Source organism: Atta colombica, unplaced genomic scaffold, assembly GCF_001594045.1.
Source record: "Atta colombica isolate Treedump-2 unplaced genomic scaffold, Acol1.0 scaffold41, whole genome shotgun sequence".
Classification (NCBI taxonomy): Eukaryota; Metazoa; Arthropoda; class Insecta; order Hymenoptera; family Formicidae; genus Atta; species Atta colombica.
The window spans coordinates 380,651-393,151 of record NW_017259520.1 but is presented as its reverse complement, the minus strand read 5'-3'; the positions used below and the strand labels follow the sequence as shown (position 1 = coordinate 393,151).

The following is a 12,501-nucleotide window of genomic DNA, read 5'->3' as shown; positions in this document are numbered from 1 at the left end:
ATATATATATATATATATATAAACTAAAGCGATATACACAAAAAATAAAATTTTTATATGCATGTCACAAATAAAATGTTTCGCACCATTTTCTTTCTGTAAATTCTGACACCGTGAATGCTACCGTTTTTAACCGGACATGAACAAGCGGAAATGCATCAGACATTGCCAACAGACTGGGCCAAACTATCTTGGAAACTCGTTTCGATACTTTTTAGTTCTGTTTGAATAATGACGTACGACAAAATAAAAACAAGAAAATATATTTTTAGATTTTACTATTTGAAGATATATTAGCGAAAGATAAGTATTTGATAAAATCAGATAAATAATATAATATAATAGTTAATTTATGACACATTAATATGTATTATAATATTCTCTATAAGAGAAGATATATGGCTTCTCAAAATAAGATAATTTAAAAATAAAAAAAAAGTTTTTTTTAATGATTATTGATATTTGTATATTATTCTACATTATAAATGTAAATTAAATTCGAGTAAAATAACAAAATAATAAAAATAAAATTTCTTTTACAAATTTTATCTACCGTCGAGTGTACTGTCTGTATTCGAATGTGAACAAAATACAAATATAAAATATGAAAACGTAAAACATACAAATAATAAATAAATCTTATGCACGATATCGATTATATACTTTTGTATCGTTATATTAATAATTTTCACATTCAAATCTTATATTTTTTTAGTCTAATATCTTGTCTTTATTTTCCTTTGAATTAAATTTAATCATGATAGATAATAATAGATAGATAATAATTTAAAAAATATAATGAATGTTGTTATATGTTGTAATCTAATGGATAATCATTATTTATTAGGGTCGACCAATTGGAAGAAAGAATTTTACTAATTGATCAATCAAAAAATGCTTGGAAGTATTCGTAGCGGCAATTCGATCGCATTCTTAATGTCATTATAAAAGCAAATGAAGTCTGTAAAATAAAGATTTAGCTTTCTATTTTCATGTATTAAACTGTCCATTAAAAACATACATATGTAAATTATTAAAAACTACATTTTAAAAATTCTAAAAAGTTGGCTTTATTTCTTATCAAATGTAACACACAATGTAAAAATATATAATGAATCTTTAATTCGGACTTTCCAAACAATACTTCAACAATTTACACATCTTTGTGAAAGCATTTGAAAAACAGAGAACAGTTAGTGTTGCAAGAATAGAGACGCTATTTTGCGCAACAGTCGAGAAAGAAAATATCCACGGCTGGATGCACTTTTATGTGTAGTTACTGCCTGATCTTCTTTTATTTTAACAATATTTTCTAGTGTCATAAAGCCGTGTCGGACAAAACGAGTATACTTTCATATACTTTCGTATTCAAGCCAAGATAAGTACATCTCTTCACATTTTTGTATAAAAAACAAAATTTTTATTTGGATTTTGGAAAAAACATACACATTTAATCCGCATATAAAGACTCTATTTAAAACTGATACATTTGTAAATAATATGTTTACCATAAATTTTATTTATAAATTACTTTTTATTATTTTACTATTATGCCTTCTAACAAAAGACACACACGATGACACAGGGAATCATTACATGTTGTTCGTCAATATTGAATAAGGATGAGATGATCGTTGTGCTATAGATACATAAGTTTATTGGAAAGCATCCGATATTTCGAGGCGTATGTGCTGAATTCACACTGAACCGACATGTGTCGTACGACGCTTCATAACCAATCAAAAAATACGATTTTGTTTCGTATTATCGATATGAAATAAAATTCTGTTTTTTGATTGGTTGCAGAACGTACGACGTACGTCGGATCCAGTGTGAATTCAGTAATTGAAATAACAATTCGGTTGACGCGACGCAGTGTTCCATTCGCGTTCTGCAGCGCGTCATGGGCCTAGTTTCCACCGAGGGTTTAATCCAGAGGTTTAATCCGAATCAGAATGTAAAAATCAACCAACTACAATCGAGTATTACAGTCGAAGGAAATTGCTCAGGAAACTGTAGTTGGTTCTTACATTCTGATCCGGATTAAACTCTCGATAGAAATTAGGCCATATACACAAAGTCACCTTCGACCTTCACTCGGACAGAGTACCTGACTGAAGAACGCTGCATATCATAGGTCTGTTTTCTGTAGCTGAATTAATGTACACTTTTGAAATTTAAAGTAAGATAGATATACGTTTGATATTTGTTTAAAGCGAGAAAGTGAATTCTAGAACATTCTAGTGCAGAAACAGAAAACAGATTACATATATATTACATATATATATTATTATTCGAGACGCGATTGCGATAGGTGCACCTACATTCCGATATTCACTGCCATACATTTTTCCTGGATTACTTCCGTTTTAATATAAATGATCAGAATTACACTAATAGAATTTCTAATAATTTACTAAAACATAAACAATCCTGCAGGAAAAGGGTTGGAAATCTATAATACATATAATGTATACTACGGATGCTTTTCAATTGTAAAATCACTAGACATTCGTGCACACGGCGATACTTAAGTTGTGTTCTAATCTCCGTAATCGTCGACACATAAATTGTATTCCTGTGCTGCACATCTATAGTTTACGTTACTAAGCAGTGAATTTTGGAACACAGCCAACACTACACATCCGTACTTTGCACGAGGGTTACTAGTCGGCTGTGTAAGCTTGTGTTTTCTAGTGACAATTATATGTTACTAATCGCAGCGACCAGAAACGAGGTCAGAGAATGTTGAGTGCAGATCAGCATTTTTACTTTTTTTTCATTCAGCACAAGCGGAGAAAATTATGTTTATCCTAACTTTATCCAAAATCGTGCATTGTGTACAAATTCTGTTTTAATTTGATAATTGAACGTGTGCAATGTTATATTTCGTGCATTTCTATGTACGTACGTGTTAAGATGTATAGTTGAAATTATCTAATAGATTTTCAGTAATTATTGGCAGTAAATATATCGGAACGCAACTATGATTATGAGAAACGTATCATGTAAACGTTTTCGCGTAAAACAATTATCTTAGTGAAAATTTTTTGAGAATTTTTCAAAATTTTTATATAAATTACAAATTTTTTTAGAATTTCTGAATAATTTTATAACTTCTTAGAAAATTTTTTCGATTTTTTATACAAATTGGATTTTTTCAAAAAGTTCAGAAAAGTTTTTTCTAGAGTTCTTTATATATACAAATTCTGAAATATTCTAAATTCTAAAGTTTCTAAATTTTCTCATTCTATTGTTTCTATTGTTTCTGATAAAATTTAGAAAAGATCACGATATTTTAAAAATTATATAAAATAAGAAATCTTAAAATTTCTAGATTATTTCGAATTCACATATACGAGAGATATATTCTAAGAAAAAAATGTAGGCTTTCTCAGTGTTTCTGAAAAGTATTCTAATTCATATAAAAACTCTGAGAACAATGATTATTATATCCACGTATTTGCTTAATTCTTCTTAATTGTAGGGACAAATGTACACGATAGACAAAACGTTAGCCAATTGTTATATCATTAAAAAAAAGTTGATAATTATTGCATTTTAATTAGTGAGTATGTATACGTAATTGTTAAATCATGTCGCGCGGCATCAACGTGAAACTGCTGCGGCAGTAGCTTCCACTATTTGAATCTTTCGAACGATGGCTAACGAAACGTATCGCAAGTATACACCGTGTACAGTGGATCGGTATCATTAGCACGCGATTAATTAGCAAATTACAGTCGTGATTAATCCTGTATCGTGATATATCAACCACATGACGTAAATTCGACGTATTCGATATACTGAACCGTGAGATTTGTTTACTTATATCTATCATGCGAATGCAATGGCAAAACTAACCCCATTTCCGCGAGTGTGTGATATGCGAGTGTCAAGCGAAGAGGCGAAGAAGAAATGGAGGAATCTGAAAGGAGGAAGCGATTTAGAAAGCATCGGGCATCGGCGGAGCATCCACAGGGTAATTGAATATTAAGTACTTATTACTCGGTTCGATTGAAATCAATGGTTTACATACCAAATCATCTTTGCTAAATTAATTACATCATTGCATAATATAATAAAGCATGTTGATTATTTAAAGAAGTACTTAAAATATTTGATAAAAAAATGTTTATAGTACATTTAAATAATTATATGGATTATTTGTATGAAAGCTAAAAAATTATGAGATTCTTAATTTAATATTATCTAGAAAGTTTTATGTTTAGCAAATATATAGTAAAAAAAATTTTGTATTTGTATTAAAATCGGTTTTTGTTAAAATGTTTATGTTCAATTTTTAACACATTCAAGTATTAATTTAACATAATACAGTTACATAATTTGAATATTTTGTGTTAAATATTTGACATTTCTTAGTGTCGAATATAAATGCAATTTGTATACAAATAATATAAAAATAATGTAGTTTTTCGAATAATCATAAATTCTAAAATATATCCAAATGTAAATTCTAAGGTATATAAATGAATGGAAAATGGATGTGTTACAGTATTACATTATAAATATTAAATTTTTGAACTGAAGAAATATAATTCCCTAATTTGCTTTTAAATTGTGTCCAAAGTCTTACATTTTTTGTATTAATTTTCACATAATGTTTCTGTTGTTTTCTAGTATATATTTTTCTTATATTAATTTAAATGAATCATTTGGAACACGTGAAATGGGTCTCAAACGTGAAATTGTGTTAAATTTAACGCAAATTTTTCAATTCTGTAAATACTTAGAAAAGAAACTTTTCAAAAAGTTGTATAATACTTTTGAATAATTAGAAAGACGAAGCACACGAATAAAAGTTTCGCGTAACAATTATTTCCTAAAATGTTAATTGTTGTAGCATGTATATATTATTTGTATATTGATTTAGGTATGTTTGTGCTTTACAGATCAACATAATTTCAACTCCGCTGCTGCATATCGCATCAGTGAATCAAATAAGCTTTTATTTTAAATCGAGATAATGAATCTAACATGACAGAATATATATAGATAGATACAGGATATTAAAAGTAGATAAATTAATATATTATAGACAGATGCAAGATCCTATAGATCTTAAGATGGCTAGAACAAATTATAATTAGTATTATATTAGTATTATATTAGTACATTGATATTTAATCTTGGAAACGGTCGACATTCGTTGATTTATTGTGTGTACGAGTACGCTCAGTAATGAGCTCGTAAAATAGAGCTCATTATATCGGTCCATTATTTATTAGTACTGTTTGGTATCTTGCGATACAACAGAATAATTACGAGATACACCAATTATGTGAAATCGATATGACAAACACATAGGCATAAACGAAAAAATAAAAATAATTTCATATATAAAGTGAGTTTTATGAAAAATTTTAAATGATATATAATAATGATATAATATTAAAATTAATAGTTTTAAAATTTAATAACAATATTATTATGTTATGCTTCATGCCGAGCATTTAGAGTGTAGATAACATTTTTAGAAAATGTAATTGAAAAAAAATACCATAAAGATACGACTTAATTTTCAACATTAAATGCATATTATAAATAATTAAATTTTCCAGTTTATTTATTACTAATAAATAAATACTAAAAAATCAAAGCAAAAAAGAAAAATAAAATAAAATTGTAACAAATAAAATAATTGTTATAATAATAAAAATTAATTTTCTTCTTTTTCTAAACATCTATTTAATATTAATATTTAAGATTTGCGTTTAGCTTCTTTATATTCTTTCAGGATTAAATATAAATTAGTAAAAGAAAATAATATTTACACACACAATCTGCTACAATAAATAAACAAATATTTCGCAGTATCTCACATAGCACATTCCAATCAATATCTAATAAATAAATGCGCTTTAATTTTATCTTAATTTTTTATTATTTATTTTTTGATTTTATTATTTGATTTTATTTTATAATTTGATTTTATTTCTCTTGAAAATAAATACAATATAGAAATATCCTCGCGCAACAAAATTTTCTATTCGTAATTAATCATTTCACAGTTAAACAATTATTAGTTGTATTTCCAAATACTTATTGAAAAAAATTTTTTTTTATATTATATTAAAAATAACATCATCACATATTATACTGTTACGATTATGTAAATAATTTAATTTAAAAAAATAAACTTGTAGAAATTATTAAAAACTATTGCTAAATAAATTTCATATGTTATTATTAAAAATATCATTTGGCTTTGTCAATTTGTGTCACATATTATAGAAATTATTATAGAATTATAGAAAACAGCAATATTTATTATATACAGTAGGCCGGACGAACGCCCGTACATGGTATCTAGAAATAATCGCTAAATATTTCATGGGCAGGTAGATGACTAAACTGAATCGAAAAGTCCTCTACTATTTTGTAAATTTCCCCAATAGTTAATAGATATTAATCCTTAAAGATAGCCAAATACGCGCGCTCGCTCGGCCTATTACTGCGAAGTGTATATGCCTACCGATCGCTTGGCGCGCGGGCCTTGGGAGTTGGGGATTGGCTAGCAAGCGCCCCGCGCCGCGCACACCGCTACAAGCCACCATAGTTCGGACGGCGCGCTTGCCAGGCTATCCCCGCTCCCCACGACCCGCGCGCCAAGCGATCGGTAGGCGTATACACTTCGCAGTAATATTCGGCTATCTTTAAAGATTAATATCTCTATAGAGGACTTTTCGACTCAGTTTAATCCGCTCTATGTCCATGAAATATTTGGCGATTATTTCTAGATACTCTGTATTCATTGAAATATTTAACTTCATATTTAGGTATAGTTAGATATATTTCTAATTTTTCGAATAATATTACGAAAGCTTTATGTTTTGTGATAGTTGCAATACATGCAACTGCAATATGCAATATATCACTTTCATTAAACAATACGATATAAATTTCTGTTACTTTAATACATTTATATTTATATATTTTAAATATGTCATTAAAAATACGTAACTATAATAAATATGAGATATAATGTCAAATAAAAAGTATATAATAAAAATTATATACGTAAACACGGATTATCTTTCATTTATACTTTTTGTTATCAAATAAACGTAAAATAATTGTATGATTATTACATTTTTAATCGATTTTAATTTCGAATTTATAGAAAGATTAAAATCTTTAGAAAATTTTCAATTGTAAACGATTAGATTGTCTTTTAATAAATCCTGCTGCAGCTTATTTTGCTTATATAATTTCGTCGCAGTTATTCCGCTACAGTTTAACTTTTTTAAGTTTCAAAATAATTTCATTGAACGTATATTTTATTGAAAAATAGCTTGAAACACAAAGGACAAAATTATTTTTCATACTTTCAGTATTGAATGCAAGTATTATTTAAAATTTCTTTTCAAACACCCTAACAATCTCTCACAGTCTAAAACTTTTTTATTAGAATATTTGGAATATTGAAATAGTTAAGATAATTTTAAAACGTTTATAATTTTTCTCCGAAAACTTCTTACGAGTATAATATCTAGAACATTTTAAAAACTTTCTGTGCTCTCTCTCTCTCTCTTTCTCGCTTTATCTTCACGAGCTTTTCAATATTATATAAATGCATCTTTCATACTATCATGTATCATAAATAAAAACAATACAATGATTGATTAAGTATTGCAATCTCGTCGATCTCAGCCCGCACATTCGTATGGCATTCTCATGTGGGTTAATGAAATCCTCCTCCGCGCGAGCGACCTACCCCAAAGTCAGCTTGCGGCTGAAATCCGGCTTGACGTCTATCGGTGGAAGGAAGAGAGACTAAGGAGACTTCGCGCACTCGAGTAGAACTGGATCGCACGGAAAATCTTAATTTGACATCCGCACACCAGCACCTTGAATTTCCGGAGGTCTTTGCCCTGCCCCTGTCCCTTCTTTTCAAGCAGCTTACTTGCCCCCATCAACCTTCCCTTGGCATTCTCTCCCACTCGCAACCCCATCAGGAGCGAAGAAACTTCTCTGGCAGTCGGTTGTCGGCTTCTCTCGACTAGGGACATGCGCAGCGAGACACGGAACGACAGGTGCGCGCCGCGCCGACAACCGCGAATCGCTTAGTTTCGGGTAAGCGCATGATTCGCTTCTACCGCTCTGTTCTCACTTCGAGACGAGTCGATCCGCCAGTCGCTCGCGACTCTGTCTCTGATTCGGTTGTTCGCTTCTGCTAATCTCGTCATCAACGTCATTTTCTCTTCTGGTCTTCTTATGAAATCATCAACAACTGGAAGAAAGATTCTCTGTTGGTGACGATCGCACGATCGCGATTCCTCTCATCGTGGAGAGGATCATCTGTTATATCCCATCAGCTGTCAACGCCCTGAAACAAGGAAGACTCATCAGCGCTTATCGAGAGCGCACGTGTTCTTTCCCTTGTTTGCTTCTTGTCAATCTTCCTCCTTCGTTAACAGACAGATTTCTCTTCCAAAAGTGGCAAACGTATTATTTGGTTTTTCTCTTCATTAGGACATTCGTCGCGCATTATTTTCACCCCGATTATCAATTTAATAAGGCGATTTTCGTGAGGGTGCCGGTAAAAGTATATTAATCGTGCTAATAAAACAGTGTTCCGGCCGATTTCATCAATTCGACGGTGATTGTGAATTACTGTGATTACCTTAGTGAACGCGTACGGTGCTCTTGATGAATGTGATGCTCTAAGAAAGTTTAGACACGTTGATATTTCGGCATCCCAGGTGGATCCCTCTCGATCATGCACCGAGGACAGGATCTCTTCCGTACAAGTGTGGGAATGCGAGCAACCGCGGCAGTCGTCTTCCTGTTTCTCTGCGGATTCATCGTCCTACGCAGAGTCGAGGGTGAGTCAGCGACCTAAATTTCTCCCTCGAGATCGGCCCGCAAATAAATCTGGGATTACCACTAAGAGTTCTGTGAACTACCTACACGTATGATGCATCATATGCGTCTGACAGGTACTTGTCTAAACAAAATGTACGAACGTGGTTGAATACCGTGAAATATAAATTCAATGCGCAGTCTAATATACCGGAATAAATAGAACATAAAAGAAAACTCGAGGGAGAAATGTCCGAAATTATTCGGGATTGAGTTCATATTTCATTTTTATTGCTCCAAAGTAAAGATTGCGCTTTTTAAAAATCGCATTAAAATAATTATCTCTGTCTTTTCTCGATGTAAAAAACGAGGCATCTGCCACAATAAGCATAAAAATAAACTCTACCATGAAATCTACTTTACTTGCCGTCTAGAAATCATTTTAACATCCATAAATAAATGGATGTAAATGAGTATGACGCTGTCCGCGGAACAGTTTTCTTCATAGCTTTTAGTCATTCTTAATTTCGATTGTTGAAAGCTGCTATAATGCGTGTATTTACAAATATTTTGAGATTTTAATAATAAAATAATAGTAAAAACGGACAACGAAAAACAAAATCTAATTATGTGTAATGTTATATTTGAATAATAAAACACTTGGTATATGAAATCTTTATACAATGATCTTTATTCAATAATAAAATCTTAATATTTTTTGTTAGATTAAGATTTTTGTCATCTTTATCTTTTCGTTGGTATTATTATTATCTAGAAAAATGTAATTACATTGAATGAAGATTTTATATATATGTATATAAATGTTTTATAATTCAAATATAAAATTACATAATTAGATTTATATTTATATAGAACATATATAACATATATTTATATTTATATTTAAATTTAAATTTAAATTTTATTTTATATTTAAAGTGTCACCAAATATTCTGTTTCATGGACAGATAGAGCGGACTAAACTGATCCGAAAAATCCTCTATCATTTAGCAATTTTTGCAATAGTTAACAAGATATTAATTTCTAAATATTATCGAAAATTGGTCTTCGATTATTTTTTATTCAAATACTTAAGAATTTTTTCAGAATTTTTTCATCAATTTTTTAATACTACATTTTCTTATTTTTACTAATGTGAGAAAATATAATATTAAAAAATTCTAAAAAAATTCTTAGAGTTTTATAAGAAGAAAATAAACAATTTTTGTCTTTTGCAGTTTTTCTATAAAGTTGATAACATTTGAATAAAAAATTATTGAAAATTTTCGGCAATTCTTAATAATTAATACCTTGTTAACTATGCCAAAATTGCAAAATAATACAAGACTTTTCGACTCAGTCCGCTCTACCTGCCCATGAAATATTTAGCAATTATTTTAGGACCTCCTATATATAACATATTATATTAATAACAAAATATGTTATTTGCGTATTATAAATTTTGAAATAAGTGTGTTTATGATGCCATTAAAAAGAAACGATGTGAAAAAGGAAGCAAAAATAAAATATGTTGTCAAAATTGTTCGTGAAAATGACGAGAATTAGGATGGAAGAAAATGTACAAGCCAAGAAACACACACACAGCGTCAGACTTCTTAATGCCTGTCTGAAGAGTTGAAAAGCTCGACGGAAGGAAGCCGGCCGACGGGTGGAGAAAACAATAATGCTCAGCGACCAGAAATTCAGAGAAAAATGCTTTTATACGCGAGTATAATTTCCCCCGTGGAAAAGCAACGTCCGGCTGTCCCACCTGCGATTCAGCGAAACGAGATTTTAATGTTGCACGAACGTGGCGAACGTTCTCGCCGTTGCTGCAACTCCTGGCGTATACTACGACGGGAGCCTCGCGTGTTCAAGGCCGTGGAATAATAGCCGCCACCCGTCGCGCACAGCCCCCGGATGTATGCACGGCCATTGAAAATCAGATGAAAGGGAAAGAAACGGACGTGGTATCTGTACATCTTGAGGGGCTGCGGAAAAAATTCAAGTCGCACGCCATACACTGCGTTTACTGCAACCGCGATATATCGCGCCCATGTTATTCGATACATTGATTACGAGCACTACCGCGCTCGTAATCAAACTCCCGATTGAGTGAAAAAAGGCTGTCCTCGATTGCGCATCGCTGTGAATTTGTGACGGGAAAGAACGGAAAATATTTTCGTATCTTGTACGTCTGCATTCCAATCTCGAACGTATATTATTACACTTCAATGTCGTACGAAAGTGCAAACTGAGATCACGGATTTCACGAAAATCGATCAGCTACTACGAGACAAATGCCTCTCCATCCCTTCTTTTATCTTAGAGATCTTATACAGAATCTCTTTATGTAAAATCAATCGTTTTGTTTATACGTTTTAATAAAGAAATCTTATTGGATTTCAAAAATAGCGATATGCAGCTAGTACATCAATATATCACATACGATGAGCGGGCTCTTTAAATATCCATGAAGAATAAATTTACGCTGATCCTATCTACGCTATTATACACGATGCATACGTAGATATCTGGTACGGAAAAAAATGTATAAATCGTCGCGAGCTGCTTTCGTCACTGATGTATATCTTTGCATATAAACGACATCCTGAAAATCACTTAACGCCATTTTGCGACGTTAGTACCGTAACTTTCGTTGCACGAAACAATTTGGAACTGTGCGCGCCATATATCATCGCGTGTCATCGATACGTTCAGGAAAAGATTACCTGTATGGGATAATTAAAACACAGCTAAAATTGCAATTGAAATAATCTGCGCAATAACCGCAAATGTCAATCGTGAAAAATTATAATACAATAAAGAAATATTTTGACGAAATTACTTTACGATAAATCTTTGATATAATAGAAATAATATAGAAATTCACGCATTATTGTCTAATCTTTAAAAAAAATAAGTACATAAGATATGTATTATTAAAAATGATAAATATTTTATGATTCTAAACTGATTTAACGCAACTCTTTCATCACATTCTGATAAAATTAATTTATGATACGATATCTTGAAATAAAATCTTAAATGTATTATATAAACCTATTACGCTTGCACGTTATGCACGTAATTACGTCGGAAATGCTTCAAATTCTAGTAATCTGAAAGCACGTCACGTGTTGGCCAAGTCCCAAGCAAGTTCTAAATCTGTATGGCTTGCTTCGAAACAAATATAATACGGTAGGCCGCGAAACGCGTTCGCATGTGGCAAAAGTACAAGGAAAGCAAGTGCAACAGAAGCTTTCTAAAAGCGGCGACGATCGTATGGAACGCGATATGTCGTATCTATATATCGTATAATAGATATAGGAATACAATAATAGATACATAGGAATAATGTAAATTACAAAAGTTATATATTATTTCATAATGTGATTCAATACTGTGAAAAATTTTTGATTGAAGATGAACGAATCACATAATAGATTCTGATCATATCGATCAGAATTCCAGTCGAGATAACCAAATGTCCAAATGATGATCGGAATTCTGTTTGATATGATCAGAATTTACTGTTTCGTTCATTTTTCAGAAATTTTTCTCAATGTATAAAATTAGAAGTTGAGAGAGATCCGCTAAATTCAACGAAAAAAAATTTTAATTAAATAAATTTTAATTAAAGAATTCAATATATAAGAAAAATATGTATAAAAT

At 30.9% G+C, this 12,501-nt stretch overlaps 1 protein-coding gene across 2 annotated transcripts in view; it reads left to right on the top strand.

The window, feature by feature from the left end:
* The first annotated feature begins 8,152 nt into the window (after positions 1-8,152).
* The window catches only part of LOC108691199 (hemicentin-1), a 174,289-nt gene continuing 169,940 nt past the window's right edge, over positions 8,153-12,501 (top strand). For both annotated transcript variants that reach the window (XM_018198866.1, XM_018198868.1), the window contains exon 1: positions 8,153-8,849. In XM_018198866.1, the coding sequence (XP_018054355.1) occupies positions 8,744-8,849 (106 nt within the window). In that variant the 5' untranslated portion in view covers positions 8,153-8,743. The remainder of the gene's footprint in view (positions 8,850-12,501) is intronic.